At 46.9% G+C, this 17,676-nt stretch overlaps 3 protein-coding genes across 3 annotated transcripts, besides 2 other annotated features; all 3 read left to right on the top strand.

Moving 5' to 3' along the window:
- Positions 1-204: 204 nt before the first annotated feature.
- Positions 205-237: a microsatellite.
- Positions 238-1,278: 1,041 nt separating this feature from the next.
- On the top strand, positions 1,279-2,898 carry Tb11.01.6580 (hypothetical protein, conserved; the record flags this gene model as incomplete). The annotated part of the gene is made up of 1 exon (XM_824459.1): positions 1,279-2,898. The coding sequence occupies one exon, from the start codon at positions 1,279-1,281 to the stop codon at positions 2,896-2,898; it is 1,620 nt and encodes a 539-aa protein (XP_829552.1).
- A 479-nt stretch (positions 2,899-3,377) lies between these two features.
- Positions 3,378-5,354, top strand: Tb11.01.6570 (hypothetical protein, conserved; the record flags this gene model as incomplete). The annotated part of the gene is made up of 1 exon (XM_824458.1): positions 3,378-5,354. The coding sequence occupies one exon, from the start codon at positions 3,378-3,380 to the stop codon at positions 5,352-5,354; it is 1,977 nt and encodes a 658-aa protein (XP_829551.1).
- Positions 5,355-6,118: 764 nt separating this feature from the next.
- Positions 6,119-6,193: a sequence feature (CT-rich).
- Positions 6,194-7,145: 952 nt separating this feature from the next.
- Positions 7,146-16,958, top strand: Tb11.01.6550 (hypothetical protein, conserved; the record flags this gene model as incomplete). The annotated part of the gene is made up of 1 exon (XM_824457.1): positions 7,146-16,958. One exon carries the CDS (start codon positions 7,146-7,148, stop codon positions 16,956-16,958), a length of 9,813 nt encoding a protein of 3,270 aa, XP_829550.1.
- Positions 16,959-17,676: the final 718 nt, after the last annotated feature.

Raw genomic sequence — 17,676 nt, 5'->3', positions numbered from 1 at the left:
ACAGATGACCACAATAAAGAAAGTAGGAGATACAATGAAATGGTTAACCGATTCACTTGTAAGGGGGAAAAAGCAGCTACTTGTTAATAGCCGCGTTCTTAAAGGGGTAAAAACGGGGGATAGATCATAAAAGGGGAGAAATAAAGGAAGAAGCAAAGATTGTGCGGGTGGGGATACAAGTTGAAGCGAACCAACAGATTAAGTTATATAAATATATATATATATATGTATATGTATCAAAGAGAAGAATGACCGAGTAACTCTTCGGAAAAGCGGTGCATTCATGATAAGTACGCGTGTTTGCTTCCCTATGTGAGTCGCTTGCTTTTGCCGAATGGGTGACACTGGGGTGTACATGTGTGTGCATGATGAATTTGTTCCTTTTGATAGTTGCTCCCTCCCTCCTTTTTTTTTGTTTCTTCATCATCATCATCATCGTCTTTCCCCTCCGGCACCAGCGATGTCGTTTTCCACCTCTTTCATTGCCGTTCCCTTGCCGTTGCAGTTGCCGCGGTGGTGGCGGGGGAAATGAAAAAGAAAAAAAAGGATTGAAATAGAAGAGATGGGACCGAGACGAATATAATGGCGGAAGTAACTGAAATGAGAAGGTGCCAACCGTTTTGCCTGGGCGAGTGGGTGGTGGTGGTGACGGCGTGTGTGTTTGTGAGGGAGGGGGGAGGAGGTGGGGCGGAGAGGTTAAACTACGAAAGCAAAAGCTCTCCAGCCGTTTTAATCAAGTAAAGCAAAAATGAATAAGAAGGAGGGGGGAGGGGGAAAGAAGGAGTATAATGGAAAAGGAAAGAAAAAAAAAAGAAAGTTGTAGCGAGGAGACAAGGTGGTGAACGAAATGACGTGATGAAGTATGCATAAGCTTACATATGCAGGAGAGAGTACATGAAAGCACACAAACAGTCGTATGTTTTAAATGTACGGGAAAGGGGGACACAGAGCATGAGTTAGTACGGTTACTCTCCGGATCGTGCTACGGTTAATAGGTGTTTCTTTACTTCTGTTCTTTTTTTTCGCTTTCGGGTGTTATCCCTTTGACTTGCCACAATCTACCTCTGATTTCTCCTTCCCTATTTTCTTCTTTTTTTTTCTCATTTGCTTGGTAAACTAGGATAATTTTGATCATTTTATTGAGAAGGTTGCGAACTGATTCTGTTTGGACACTTTGATTATAACGGCTCATCGAAACAACACATGTCTGAGTTTGAGAGGTTGATTAGTGTTCTGTCTACTTAGTTAATAAGCAGTTGGGCTCCCTTTCTGAGGGAGATGTTTTTCAATCAACTCTTGTTACGTTTGCGTGTCACACCGAGACGTTTTCCACAAGCCTCAGCACCTCCGCGGAAGGTTTGCACGGATGATCCCCTGACGCGGTGGTCCCAAATGCTCCGACTGGGTTGGCCGAAGCACTGTCATCTCCCACATCTGTCCGTTGGTTTGGAAGGTTGTACCAGTGCCTTTAACGCAATGAATTCCATACGTACTTGTATGTTCTATGGCACGGCAGTTCCACCTTCGTTTCTCTCGCTTTCTAAGGCAGAGGATATCAAGAACATTCGCGACCGCCAGTGTGGTACAGACGATGCGGGTTCGAATCCGGAAACAACATCACTGGTGCTTAATCGCGTTGCCCAATTCGGTAAAGAAGCGTTTTTCAGGGGGCAATGGGCTGAGAACTTCCCGCTAGTGGCACTGGAAAACTTTACCCACCGGTCTCAGAGCCTTTTTACGTGTCGAATCTCGTCGGTAGCGCGGCTGCTCATCGGACATGAGAACCGAGGTGTGAGCTCCAAGTATATTGAATGTGATAACGCGACTATATCAGATGAGAGTGATGGCCAATGCGCTGACTGTGTTGTGTACGTACCCCAATACGGCACGATTAGCTCACTCAACGTAGTAACTTCCATGGGTATTGCACTCTTTTATGCTTTTCTGGACCAGAATTTCCCTCATTCGAGATCGTTGATGACAGAGACAACTAAACGCGCCTTTTGTCCAAACACAGATGATGAACTGGAGGCTTTGCTTAGCTATCAACGCTGCTTCCGAGAGCGGATTCCGACGACCCATGGCTACGGCGTGCCGTCCCGTATTGACCCCCGGCCTATACATCCTCTATATTTTGGTAAAAATGTGGAAAATATTATCGATACTCACAACCACCTGAGAAAACTTTTGCTTCGAGCCTGCTCCGATCAACGTCGCCCTGGAAAGGGCCGTTGTTTCGGTTTGTCTGTGCTCTGCCAGAACGAAATAGATCTTCGTAACCTCGGGGGTATTGTTCGTAGTGCAAATGCATTTCTTGTTGACAACATCTTTTATTTTGGCCGACGTAAAATTAATGTTGTTGGAACCGTTGGCACCCAGCACTACACACCACCAACTTACTTGGGAGACCTGTTTGAAGGGTGCGGAAGCAGTATCGAAGACATGGAACCGCAACTCAACCTCATGAAAAAGCGTCTCGATGAGGCAAACGTTCCCTGCAGGTGGTGGTTTTTGGATTGTGGGCATAAATTTTTATACTCTGCAAGTAGAAGCCGTGTAAGTGATTTGCAAGACTTGCAGGGAAGTGGAGGTAGTCAGGCTGCATTGGAGGCAGTGAAGTGGTACGAAACTCGTTATTCCGACCCAAACTGCATGTTGAGTTTATGCGAGTCAGAGGAGACTTTAAGGGAAGCAATACGCGAAGGGGTTTTGCTTGTCGTACCTCAAGAGGGTATATTACCACCGCTTCATATTCTTCAGCGATGTGAAAAGATTTTAACTGTACTTCCCCATGATTTCACCGATACCGTTTCGGCAGGTTTGCCGGTTGCAGTTGCCGCCGGGATCGCTCTGCAGCGTTTAAGTGCGGTGATGCATCCAAATATCACGACCCTGTAGGTTCTCACGTATCGTATCATGAGTTGTGGTTGTACGTCCCATGTTTTTTTATTTTTTGAGGGGGAACGATTCACGTTTTCCTGAAGATTCCAAATATCTTTTTAACATATTTACTTTGCGGTAAAAAAAAAAAAGACCAAAGAGGGTACCGCAATATAATTGTTACCTAGTATTTGTGCGCCGAGGTAGTCTGGCCGTTTGTGCATTTTTGTCTCTTTTTCTCCCATTCTCTTTGCCCCCCTTTTTTTTTATGCCACAAGGGTTTACGCACCGCAGCTATTCAGACTTTGGTAAGCTGTTTGAGTCAACAGCTGGTGCGTACTGGTAAGGAGCAGCAGAGAGGATAGTAGAGCTTTCTTAAAAGCAATACTTCCTCGTTAAGCGTTTTCTTCACATAAAAGAAACGCACGTATCAATAACCATAGATTAATAAAACTGTAATCATAGAATTGTTGTGATATTTCGTTTGTGTGTTTTCAATGGATAGGGAAAAACTAGCGTGGGCGGGACTAAGTATCGTCTCGGTGGTTTTCTTTTTGTACATACAAAACTCGTCACCGCGCCGCAGTCGAGGACTTCACCGGCCACGTGGAACCCGCGCGTCCCCTCCTCGGCCCGTACCAAATAAATACCGTAGCGGAAGTACACCCGGAACAGCAGCGTGCCGGAGCGAGGGCTCCCGAAGCGTCGTGTCTTCAAGACCCGAGCGTACAAATGGCCTCACAGCAACAAGTAACAATACATTCAGTAGTAAACATGAGCCATCTGCTCATCCGCAGGAATCCCGCACAAATGGCGAGAACACTCCCGCCAGGCATCCTCACTGGCTTACTCGCATTAGCGGAAGTGGTTTGAACAGTGCCGCAAGATCACGGCGACCCTCCACTGCCACAGCTCCTTACATGAACGAGACCCCACAGAGGCGGGAGCGGGGAACACAAACAACCGATGCCGCGTTTCGAGTGGTTAACGAAAATGATGCACTCGTGCAAATGGTGAGTACTGATGCTCTTCGATGCATTAGCCCCATTCCACGGCAGGGCAAGGAAACACCTTCACCTTTGTCGCAAGATGTTGACTTATGCCTCGGCTACTCATTGCTTGGTGGAGAGAAGTTGCCGTCATTTCTTCTTTCTCCAGCGTTGGATGGCGGAGTCGCAAGGGAGCTGATGGAACTTATCGAGGCAGTACAAAACCCGGAAGTTGATCCAAAAGAGTGGCTTGAACTTTATAACTTCCTGACAGAGCTCCCTCGCAGTGTCTTGTGCCACATACTGAAGACAAGAAAGATACCAGAACTTGCACCACCACTTCTCACAGCACGGTCACCTCAAGACAAACGTTTAACGCATCTCAGCCGGTTGCAGCAGGAGGTCTTTTGTCTATTGAGGGGTGAGCGCGGTCGCTATTCGAAGATCGGGCGCTTTGCGATGGACGAGAGGGAGGCCATCATCATATGGTGTCCCGCCGAAGGCAAAGCCACAAAATATGAAAACCAATTTCACCAGTTTACAATACTTTCGAGCGATGATGACGACAGTGAGGATAAAGATAATGCTGATGACTTAAATGGCTCACCACAATGTGTGAGAGTGGCGGAAGCCGTCGAGAAAATTTTATTGCGTCGCCGACGGGCTAAGATGCCCTCGTCGGCAACTCAGTTTCCCGAATCTTCGTCCGTTTCAGGTGGGGAAACCATGTGGTATACCAACTCATCGTTTGAGGAGGCTGAAGTGGCAACTCTGCTGAAACAACTGATGAAGCTGCGGCACCACGAAGCGTTTTCTGTTCTGCAGCGGAACGGTACGGATTATTCCTTTATACTCAACCTCTTGAGCCTATCTACAAATGCTCAGAGTATGCTCGAACGGTCCATTTTGAAGAAAAAACAGCGGGCCCGTGCCAAAGTGGGCGCGCCCTCGTCATCCACCTCTTCTCCATCCATTACACCGTCCGGTAAGTCGGGTGTGAAACCACATGAGCAGGTTGGCACACGCTCTAACGGAATGAGCAAACATACGGATGTGCGGCAATATGAGGAGCCGAACTTAAACGAGGAGTTGAGCATTCTGCTAGACAAAACCCCCTCAAGCTCTTTTAATGATGGCAAGGAGGGGTTCATGGTTTCAAAAAAATTATTCGGCTCGGAGAGAAATGGCGAACGCACACCCCGTCGCAAGGGAGTGCACGAGCATTATGCACGTGTTTCCACTACATCAACAGTCCCATCACCTTTGGATAACATCGTTGACCATAAAATTCTACCGTATGGTCGCATGAATACTCACGCTCATGTGGAAATGAATGGTGACAACAGCATCTCGTCTGGGGAGGGCAGTAATTTCCGTCAAAAGAAAAGCGTTTACGACCGCCTTTATACGCCACCAAAGAAAACTGTGAAACCCGCCGCAACAACTTCATCGTGGGCAAAAGCACCGTTTAACGTGTATGTGTAAAGCTCAGGTAATATTCTGGGGGACATGTAGGCAAATTTGCGCATATGATTCACCTTTGTTACCGTAGTTGAGGCTCAAATTCTTTTTCTTACCTGCTATTGTATGTGTATTCCCCTCCCTCTCGTTTATGTTTTTTAATTTTTTTTTTGTTTCCTCCTCACCCCCTCTTTTTTTGTTTTCCTTTTTCTGTCATTTAACAAATTTGTTTCGGTTATTTCAACATCAAAGGTAAAGAGAGGGGGGAAGGGACTGTATTTACATGTGGATGAGGCTTGAATGAAGAGGAAGAAAAAGAAAGAGTGGACCCTCCATTAATCAACATCTCTGCGGCCTGCCACATGTTTACAAATGAGGGTAGCGGACCTGAGGTTTTGAGGTGTAAATATGTTTTGTGTGGTTTACATTTAGCTGTCACCGCCCGCGTAACACCTTATACATCAATATATCCCCTTCTGTGTATTTTATTTTCTTGTTTTAAAGGCAGAAATAATGTGTGCGTGTGTGTCTGTTGCCGTATTATTAGTGCGGACTGCGCCGTCACGCACTCGGGGAGGTGTATTTTTTTGGTTTTGTTTTTTGTTGTTATTGTTGTTGTTTTCCCCCTTTTTTCCTTGCGTTGTTCTCCTTCCTGTTGTGTGCAGTTGCGTACATTACATGTCATCGAGCATGTATGTGTTTACTTGATTGCCCTCAAAGTGGCAACATGACGGGTGATGACCGAAAGAACTTGTGGGAAGTGTCGAGACAACGCAAGAGGGACCCATAGAGGTGGAGAGAAAAGAATAAATATGGAGAAAAAGGAAGTTGTAAGGAGAGAGAGAGAGAGAGAAAAAAAAAAAATGAATGAAGAGTATGTAAGCAATGCGTTACAATAAAATGAAATATTTAGGATTAGTTGGGTGCAATTGAGTTAGTGCGTGAGTAGGAGGGGTGTTAAATCGGGGGAAAGCGACCGAATGATTTTTCGTGTGATGTTTCTTTTTATGTTCACAAGTCGTTGCGTCGTTTCCCCGTGGATTGTGCCTTTTCTTCCGTATATATTTTTTTGCTTTTTGGTATCTCTGTTGCCCAGTGAAAAGAGAACATTATCATCTGCTTCTTTTTTTTTAATGTTAATTGTCATATTCGTATCGAATTTTATCGTTTCTTTTTTTTTTTTCATCTGTTCTTCTATGAGAAATTTCCTTGTTTTTACACGTAGTGTGCGTGAAAACTCACGAGAGAAAGCATATTAAAAAAAAAAAACAACAACAACTGATCTTCGTCATTGGCTCCGCACTCACGAGAGAAGGGGAAAACAAGTCGAACGTGATAAATAAAAGGAAGCGTCGGTTAAGTATTTCATCAAGTGCTATAAAGAAGTAAATATAGAGCGGAGTGATACGGCGCTACCACGGAAAGGTAGGAAATTGGCTGAGACAACAGAGAACTCTAGGTTAGGTGAAGTATTTTTGTTCGTTGCATGTAAGTTTCATGCATCACGGCTAGTAGCCGGAAGACGATTCACCGTGAAAAAGAATCTCATATTATATAAATTTTCTCTCAGGGAGAGTCGTCGTTCCTTTTTTCTTATTTTCGGTGAGAAGAAGTTAAAGTGTGAAGAGTGAGCAGGGGGAGATATCGCTCACCGCCGTCCGGTTGCGATACGGAGGGGGAAAGATTGTAAAGACACCAACAGCAGGTAGAGGTTTTAAATAATATACCGTGAGGAAGAAGGGACGTTTGAAAGAGGAGAGGAGGCAATTGTGTGGTACCCTTTCATTCTATATTAGCTGTCGTTTTGAGGGTCATATGAGTCATCCGGAGCACTTTGGTATATCATATGCCAATATTGTGTATGCATTTCTCGTCCGTGTCGATGGACTTCATATCAATGATTCAATTAACCAAATGTTTAGATCCAACTCCAGGGAGAAGAAAACTCTCATCGAATTTCTGCTGAAGAAAAGGGGGAACCATAATAACGCTGTCCTACTTGATAAAGATAGCGATGATACCGAGTCAAGGTTGCCCTTGCGTGGGACAGCGATGGCGGAGCTGACGAGGTTGGCTGGAGAGGATTTGGCTCAGTGGACTCACATAGTGAAGGGGAGATATTGTGCTCCCTCTTTAGAAGAAACAAAATCTGCGGACTCTACACACATGCGGTGGCGATTGACAACTAGTGATGTTGTAGCGCAGCTCACGATGGTACGAAACACTTTCATGGCCAATATTCTTGACTTCAAACGCATGAGTGGAACCACAGGGCCTTCTTCTTCTGTCCCCAATAACGAGGCACTGGGGACATTGGGAAACATCCCGGTTTCCCTCCTAGACGTGTTGCATGAAAACGTCGTGGCGGCTATCAAGGACTCAATCTCGAAACTCTGTACACGATTAAGGAAAACATGCCCACCAGGATCTCTAACCAGGTCCATGGTTGCAGTAGACTCGCACGTGACAAGTGGTGCATCTGCACAATGGGATTGGAGTGAGGCTCATTTATTGGCCAGTGTGGTTGAGTTGGTGTGGGCGTTGAGTGTCTCTGTCGTACTTGACGCACACAATGCTTCTGCCGTGTGTGCAGGTGGATTGCTTTATTCATGTCGACTTTTGTGCAGCGACGCGGATGCTTCCGGCGCCAATAAAAATGATTACGGTTCACAGTTGTCACTTCTCCCACCGGTGTTTTTCCTGACACACGATCTTGCAGTGAAATTGGAGGCCCATTACCATGCGGTACTACAGAGTGCAGGTTGCAGCATTGTGTCACCGTCACGTGTGTACTATTCCTTGCTCTCTAGCTCTTGCTACGACCTTTTATCTCAAATTGATGAGCAAGCTGTTAGAGGGCACTGTATGAGTTCGGTGCGTCTTTGTGTTTCGTTGCTGAAGGAAGCACGTCTCTCGTGCGAAACTTGGGAAAGTGTGAGGTGGGATGATATTGTAAGTAGGGTGAGGTCGGGTATTCCTCAAGCAAACCGTCAGGTACTTGTGCAGGACTTGGAATGCCTTTGGCACTTTCACCGCAACTGGTCTGAAAAAACTAGGGGTGGTAGAACTTCTTTGACTAATGACGCACAGGTGGGGGGTCTCCCAATCATTTTGAGTGGAAAGCTGCCATCGTTTCTATCTACTCGATTTCAAGACTTAGCGACGGAATTATTCAGCAAATGCTCATCCCTGAAGTCGGTTGAGGCCTCAAAAGGAACAAAAGCCGTGGAAAGTATGTTTGTTACTGTTTTCTTCGACGCACTATATATGTGCCACATTTTTCACAATGGTCCAGGTAGCGTGGATTCACTTGTAGTATTACTCGTTCTTGTGAAGAAGATACTGCCACATGCGAAGAAGGAGAAGCGACTACGTGGTGTCGTCACATTGCTACTTTTGGGTTGTTTGTTTCCGCAACCTGTACCAGACAACGGCAATACCAAAATACATGATCAGTTGGTGGGTTCTTCGGGGCAACCGATATCCGAGATGCTGCTAGGCGAATTAGACTCCTGGCGAAAGTGCAAATATTCCATGTGGTATGCTATTTCCGTTGCCGCGATGCTGGGTTGTGTGTCCCCAGCATCTCTTTTGAAAAAAATGCCGAGCTTTTTGAAGACATTGAGAAATTTGTTCTCTTCGGTTGATAATATAGACAGAAGCTCCATTCTTTACTCCACGTTACACGTTGGTGGGCTACTTGTTGATCTGCACCTAAGAAACGCGACGGCATTGGCTGAAGATGTAAAGAGCTGCACCGAGTGCTTTCTTTACTATACGGAAAAGATGTTGGTGAAGGACCTACACAACGAAAAGTGGCGGGAAGGCACTGGTGCTCCGGCGTGCATTATGGCGGCATCAGATTTGTTATTGTTTTGCCTGCAGCAGGAACACTTCTACCTCAAAGCAACAGGTTGGCTGTTAAGGTTGCTCGATTGCAGGAACAAAACAAGAGGGTCTGTAAAAAGTGTAAAGGGTCCGACCATCTGCTACGGCCAACTCATTGCCATGCGCGCGCTCTCTGCGCTCTGTGAGTTGAAGTACTTTTCAGTGGACTCAAAGATGTCTGAGAAGAAAAATGGCACTAAGAACGCTGTACTTGCATGTAATTTAAATTGTGGGTATCACAACACTGTTGACGAGCTGTATGACGATTTTACCGATACAAAAACACAGATTCGAAGTAAGATTATGGGAATGATATTTTACCGCGGTTCGTGCTATAACTATGTCGTCACTACGGTCGAAGGACCCACTGCACTTTGGCACGAAGGTCACTTGAAAAATTTGCTTACTTTTATAAAGTTTACGAACAACATACGAACCGCTATTAACGATATACGTAAGGCAGCCTTTGAGTACCTAAATGATGCTGCGCAGGAGAGTTCGATGAACGGTACAAGCGAATTCAAGCTTCAACTTGTTAGTGTTCTTATTGTCGCTGGTTTTTTCACTTCTGCATGCGCTATGCTCGATAGAAGCCTCACGCTACCGAAACTTCTTGTGGGCGCAGACTCACAACTCAAGGAGGCCGTTGCTCGTGTGGTGTTGCCGCTTTACCTGAAGAGCGGAAACAATAGCAACGGGAGTAGTTACGGGAGGCGAAGCCTTTGTAGTTGTGCCTTCGCGATATACAGGCTGGCTGAGAGTGTTATCGACGTACTTGTTAGTGAAGATAATGGGCGTGTGGAAGAGTTGGTGAAGTATCTTACTTCACACCTGCTAGAGCTTAGAGACGAAATGGAGTACATAACCCTCAACGACATGTACGTGCGAACGGCTCATGATGATGTCAAGGATTCACCTCAGTTGGGTCGTCGATGGGATTTTTTTTCCGCGGGGGCAGAGGTGGGGGCATTTAACTGTGCTGTAGGTTCACGCAGAGACAAATGGAATTGGCTGTTAATACCCATGAACATAAATGTTGACCAACTGGAAGCATGCTCTTCTTCGCCGGAATCAGAGGGTTGGTATGTAGTGAGGGCACTTGAAGGCACAACGCTCATGGACGCACTTGAAGGGTTAGCTATCATTCTACTTGGTCACACTCGCCGCACTGTGCGGCAGCAGGCGCTCCTGCAGTTGGACATATTAGCTTCTCTACTGTCTCTGCAGCGCGTCCATTGTGGGGACCAACTCTCAACGAATGAGGATGCTGTTGGAAGGACTCACAATGCTCCCGGGACTTCTGCTGGGATGAGGTTGGGAACTCATGGCCACGAAGGAGCACAGAATCAACGATTCACGGCTTCTGAGGTTCTAAAGGAGGTTGGTGAAAGCTTCGAAGATATGTACTTATCACTGGAGGAGTCTTACATCCCATTTCCCGCAAGTACCAGCTGGCATCCTAAGTCTGAAAGGCACCAAAAGGGAATGGGATATGTGGAAGAGAGGTCATTCCGGACGCATATAGGTGTAGTAGAATCCTCACGCGGGACGCCTGCGGATGTTGAAATGCACATTCGTGTGAACAACTCGGGGAGCCCGCTGGTCTCAACTCCACTTGGCGACCGCTGCATGATGGCGGATAGTGAGGCATATCTCCTCATATTCGTGTCTGCGTTAGCACTTGTTCTCGCAACCCACTGTTACTACCCTGGCTCCGCGCTTGTGCGCGTGACGTGTGCCCTTGCAGGGGAAATAGTCCAACGTGGTTTGAAACTCCACATGGAGGGAAAACTACCTCTGTGGAGGTCTTGCTATGTTTTGAGGTTCTTGATATTATCTGTCGATAACACCAAAAGCCTACCGGATGCAAATCGCGTGACAGCTGGAGGCGAGCGTAATCGACCCGGGCACCGGCATGGCGGAAATACTACGATTGTGGGTAATTTTGATGACTACAAAGAAGTAACGTGGCAAATTATTAGTCGATATGCGGAATACAACAAGTTGATGGATGACATCACAGTGCCCTTGATCACGTATGGAGTGAGTTCTACTACCACGTTCTCCTTTTTTGATGTTTTGCAGTTTCTTCATCTTGGACCACTTGAATACACATGGACACGGGACACGCCACTCGTTACCTTTCCTGGTGTGATGGACAGTAACCATCCCCTCATCAAGAGCCTTCGAGATATCCTGTACAAATGCAACTGTAGCCACTCAGCGAAGGATGCGGAACATAAGGCCTGGGCGTGTTTATCTGTTTTCTTGCCAACCCTTGTGGTTGTGGGTCGCCGCTTCTTTGTAAAACCTCCCATTATTCCAAGCCGTGAGCAGGAGAAATTAGCCATACAGCGTACGCAAATGGAGAAGATTATTGTTGGGACTATTGATTTTCTGTTGCTTGGTAACACACGCCTGTTTGAAGCTGGTGAGAACATTGAAGAACAACAAGAGCTTCAGGCAGAAACTCTGTTTCAAATACTCGACGAGGGAAATGGAGTGGCCGCGCGCTCTTGGCTTGCGCTGTCACGGAGTCTTCCAGCTACGAACAACGGTGATGAGTTGAGGGCTTCTTTCAGCCGTAACACAGTTGGGGGAGCGATGACCATTATTTTCCTTCGTGGTTTGTTTTACGACTTGGTGACATTGATATTTTCAAAGGAAACGAAGTACCTGGAAACACAACTAAAGAGCATATTGCTTCTCAAAGTATTTTACAGCCTGACACATCAGGTTCAGTGGTTTCTCGACATAAACCCTTTGCAAGTCGATGACAACCCCGAGGCGCAGTTGCATCCGAATGTTCTAGTTGCCATGGAGAAGGGTGTTCTTGCTTTGCAAACGGTTATATTATCAATGGAGCAACTTACAGGGGGCTCTCCGAGTGCGACCGTAGCCAGTATTGCAAACAGTTTTTCAGAGAATTTCCTGAAGTGGTTGCAGCACGCTCTACCGCCAAATAACACCAACCTCGAGGGTGACATGCCGTGTATCTTCAATATCGCGGTGACGCTTCTAGTCGCTGACGCTTCATCATGGGAATCAATGCGTCGTGTGCTTCACCAAGAGCCAGTTGATAGCCCAGTTCACAGGTCACTGTTCTCCATAATGGTAACTGCCTTTTCAGTTCTGTGGGGTCGTCTAGAGCGGACGGTGACGTCACCGAGGGTTTGTGTAAAGCGTATATCCTACCAAACGCGTTCTGATGCTAGCTCAGACGCACGTGCAAGTTTGCTGGGAAGCGGCACAAGCTGCGACGGCGTGAACAAAATGATAGTAACCAACAGCTCCTTAATCTTTTACGCATTGATGTATTCGTACGAAGAGTCTTCCGTTGGACCTGTTTTTGATCCGATCGTTCGTTCCAAGGCGAAGGCGCTACTGCAGTTGCTCTGTGGAGAACTGCTTATAAATGATACAAGTGGCGAGGATGGGTTTGCTCGTTGGTTTTACCTCCTTCTCAACGCAACACGAATGCAAAGGGATAACGTGGACGTATCCGGTCAGCTTTTGCAAAATTTCTTTACAATGGCGAGCTCTATCATCCTTTCCGCAGGGGCCACGGTTTCATCTACAGCTCCAATACACCCTGTTTCAGTAAAAATAGCACTCAGGCTACTGTCTCTGTTTGTGCGACAAGTGGAAGCTACAGAAGAAAGCCTTCGCACTATGTTAAAGGTTACTCAGGCATGTCGAAACTCAATTTCGGATAATTACATTGCTGAAGTATGGGGTGGTTGGATTGCATATGAAGGTGCCGGAAGGGATCGCTTCATTGCAGTCCTCGTGACATCTATGATAGATATTGCTGATAAGAACACTATTGCCTACTACATTGATAGATTTATTTCCAGCGAAAAGTTGTCACAGGGGGTGGGAGAGGGTCGTGTAAGCCTGGACTCCCAGATACAGAGCACATACTACAATTTCTTTTTGTTTTCAATATATCAAATGAGGCTTCTGAACCAAAGGCACGCGTCAAGTGCGCCAAGTAGTTCCACAAAGTACGACACTGCGCTGAACGACATCGCTTCAGAGTTTTCAAAAGATGATAGAATCGCACCCAGTTACACAGCGATGTCGTCGGTGAATTGCATAAATTTCGAAATGTCAATCGGCCGCTGTCCCAACGTTAATGTTGCTGGTAAAGGTAAGATGGCATGGATTGCCGAGGAAAACATCTGGCACGGACTTCAGAGGCTATCACAAGAAGCAGTAAGAGGCCGTGCTTTTAGTACGGTGCGGAGAGAGAGATGTTCAGGTCGTACATGTCTTTCCCCGATGCCCCTTTACCCAGACGATGTGGAGACCTCTTTGGAGCTAAGTTTTGTGAAACCACTCGTAAGTGTTCTATTTTTCGCATCTTGGTCAATTGAGCGACTGCAGGAGCATGGCCAACGCCTATGGATGGAAATTTATCGTGACCTCTCTGCCCTTGGAGAATTTACGAGTGTTGCAGGGTCTTGCGAAGTAAAGAATGAACGGCATGTCGTATCCTCGTCTTATCCATCACGTGACGTGATCATTAGCCTCGCGAAGCGCGATGCAACTGATGCTGATGAAGGAAGTTGTGTTGAGGATGAACAGGAAACGGGATCGGTGGTGCAACAGAGCGAGGCAAGCTCTGAAAGTGACGATAATACGCTCGTTCAGAACGACGGAAGTAATTTTTCCTCTTCAGAATCAGAGGAGGCGGGTGCTTTCCGAGCGTCTGATGAGAAGAGCGTGATTGACTACGGATCGGTTGTAGAGCACTGCAGTACTGAAAGTAACGGCACAGTAGTTGTTCATGGCGGTACTCACACAACTTTTGCTGCTGAGCGTACAATTACTGTTGAAAAGGATGACAAACAGTCCGAAGAAAGGAAGCGGCGGGACCACTTGAAGAGGAAGAAGGATATATATCGCGTCGCGCACAGGGATTATCTTACTTTACACATCCATTTTTCATGTATGTTGCTCGCACACCTCAGTTCCGGTGTGTTGCACCGGTCAGATGAGCGGGACGAGCCAGGCTCGCGCTTTTATGTTGTGGACCTTGCTTTTAAGGTGTTGGAGAAGTTGCTGAAGGGGACCGTAACGGACCCGACGTACCGTGCTCCGAATTCTACAAAGTACTGGTTGGAACTCACTCTCACAAGGTTAAGACATCGTGATTTGATGATGGCGCAGAAAGGGAATGAAATGCAGCAGATATGGGAATGTTGGGATACGTTGCTACTGGAAGAGTCGCTGGTCTTTGGCGATTCAAAATTAAATGAGAACCATGCTCATTCCCCCTCTTCCACCGTGGATATTGTTTTCGCTGAGCTTTTCATGGGAATTACAGGGCACGGTCGAAATGTGTTCGGACGACGGTTTCTTCAGCGTTGCCTCCATGATTCATCGAAATGGCTGACACAGGGTTTTATGATGGAAAACAGGGCGTGGCAACGGAGGCACCAAGTTCATTCACATATTTCGCTTCTCTGCATGAAGGTAATTCGGAGCATCTCCACGTGTCTCTCCCTCTCAACCGAGAACCTTCTTGTCGGCTGCGGCAGCCGACATCTGTGGGTGGAAAAGATGTCAATGCAGCTGGCAGAAGCGAACCTGTTGCGTCACCTACTCGCAGTTTTGTCGGATCGTGTGGGGGCGAACAGCACCGTCCAGTCGGGTGCTAATCCTCAGCATATAGTGACGAACAAAAGGTATGTCCCGTGCATTCCTGTCATAACAACGCTGGCGTGCCTGCTGCGCGACATAACGATCCATGAGATTCTCTATTCCTCGGAATCTCAGAAGCAGGGGATGGACAGAACGAAGCCTGAGGTTTTGGCAATTGCGACCCCGTTTGGAAGCAATAGCTCGTTCCCAAGCAGTTACCTTGTTTCATGTTTCTGGGCTGGTTTCGCACTCTTGTTCGCTTCTGATGCTTGGTCCTCGGTATGTGACTTGCTGACGGTTTTCCACAGACATGGATGCTTGAAATTTCTTAACGTAATACCCAAACCTCCTCCCTGCTCGTCGGGTACCTTCCAATTAACCGTCCTACCGGAGTGCGCAGCTGTGCAACTTGTGCTCCTCCAGCAGGGAAGGCTTACGGCAAAGCAAAAGAGGGATAACGATGAACTGCGCAGTACCATAGGGCGTAACTATAAGCACAACACCGCTGTAGTGCTGAAGTATTTAAGTGAATTCAGTCAGGATAATAGTGGTAGTGCGGCACTGCTGGCCTTCTCCGAGCTGGTTCTCCTATGTGACTGGGTGTCCCTTAATTTGGCTGGGTTCAGTCCGGAGGTCCTCAAGACACTGCACGTAGAAGAATCGAAAAGCAGAGAGAACAGCACGACGAACCTTGTGAGGAGCAACGCCGACCTTGGTGGCCCACCAGTGTATTCCCTCTGGGATTGTCTAGGACTGTTTGGCGAGACGTGGAAGCAGTCGTTAGTGGTGTTTTCGGGTGGTTCTGGTAGTTCGCTGAAGAATTTGTCGTTGCGGATGAAATATGTGCTGGATGAACTGTTTCGAGTGTGCTCGGAGGTATTCAACGTTCCCTCGGTTGAAATGCTTCTTAGCCGTGTGGATTTGAGTAAGCAGAATGGTGTTCATCCCGGAAGATCGTTTTCTGGCCCGGGACTGGACGACATTGACGTTTGTTCCCTTCACAGTTGCACGGATACGGCAGATGATAGGTGCTGTTTGTGTGAGGACAACGTTCTCTCTTTCCAACAATACTTTGAGATTCTCGTTGTACTCCCGTTTATGTCACTGTTCCGGTCGCACCACACACCCTTCCCGATGTGGAGTAAACTTCTTTCGTTTGTTTCAGCGCTTCTATGGTACCATGAGCGTGGTCATACGTACATTACGGATCTCCTCTTGAAATTTCTTCCCGATTTGGAAACCGCCCTTGACGATGTCACCATGCAGAATGCCTTAGTAGATGTCAATGAGGTTCCCTTAGTCGACAGGTTACTCGTTTCCGTTATAGCCGAGGAAGTATTGGCCAAAGCGGAATGCCTTAAGGCTTGCCGACCCGCGAAGCAGAAAAACTTGGTCTATGATAGTCGACGCCACCCTTTACCGCTAGTTTCCTTGATCGACAACGAACAAGTCATCACCGACATTGTGAAGTATCTCGTAGATTCCTTCTCCACGTCTCTGGGGTCATCAGCCGTCAATTTGCATCAACTCTCTGCTGTGTCCCTTGGGAGTGAGAACGCGACCGCCTGCCGGTACCACAGCACCAGCAACAGAACTAAGGGAACTGATGGGGAAGGGATGGTAAATACTGATGGAAAATCAGCTGGCGAAGAGAGGAGTTATTTGGACTGCGAAAATGTTGACCGTCAAGAGCCCGACGAGCAAACGGAAGAAGCATGTCCCACCGCCGGGCAGTTCTCTGAGCAATCATCTGATTGTTACCAGGAGTCCGAATCAGGGTTGGGGACGCGCTCGCATCGCTTTGGTGCATTTGTGTACGAGACCCTACCCCATGCGGTTGGCCCCTCACACCAACTTCACCAGCTTCCCATTGAGAACTACTGCTGCTACGTGGGCAATACCTCAGTTGACCCACCAAAAGCCGATGACGAGGGGGAACAAGCAGATACAAATAACAGTGGGCAGTTGCTAGCAACATATGGAGACGATACTAGAACACAGTCGGCGTGCGATGCAGACACGATTTCCCGCACCTCCGGAAGGTATAGCGCTTCATCAGTTTCTGTCGATGTCGATGAGTGCTCAGGGTGACGCCGACGATGTAGTGGCATGCTTGATAGTGACTCTCATCTATCCCACTCGCACCATTATGTGTTATTCCGCACAGTGTTTAATAATGTGAACGTTGTGAGTGTGTGCTTTTTCTCAGGTACATATTCGGCATGAAGTGAGGTCTCATATTTTTTATCCAGCATCATCCTTTGCGAAGGTACGTTTTCTTTTTTCACTCTGTCGTGAGAAGGTTCCGCGTTCACATTACTGCATTTCCGGAGACCTTGATGTTTGTATAAGGTATCCTAGTTCGTCAAGCCCCTATGAGACTACACATTTAGATTCGTACGTGTGTGCCTATTTTCGCTTATGTATATGATTGTTTGTTTCCTTGTTCGTTTTGTAATCATTTTTTTTTAAAATCCATCCTCTGTTTTCGCAACTATTCAGTAGGCAGACCAGGCTTGAAGGGTGGATCGATATGTGGGCCCTTACTTTTCTATGTCCGTGGTTTCTTGAGCATATGTACTCACCACTGAGTGTTTGTGCTCGTGTGACGTGATTCAGTTGCCCACGTGGCTCAATGTCGTGGAGGAGTTGTGTTACTCATTATTTCCTCATAATGTTTATTGCTCCCCCCCCCTTGCGGTGTTAACTTTATTGGCTCCAGTTTCCACTTTTTTTGTTTGCTGTATATGTCATTTTCGTGCTGTGTCATGCCTTGCAACGTTATTCAAGAATTATGCTATACAGTACA

This window comes from Trypanosoma brucei (assembly GCF_000002445.2).
Source record: "Trypanosoma brucei brucei TREU927 chromosome 11 chr11_scaffold01 genomic scaffold, whole genome shotgun sequence".
NCBI classification, from domain to species: Eukaryota; Euglenozoa; class Kinetoplastea; order Trypanosomatida; family Trypanosomatidae; genus Trypanosoma; species Trypanosoma brucei.
The sequence above is the reverse complement of the archived record's forward strand: the minus strand, read 5'-3'. Positions and strand labels throughout refer to the sequence as shown.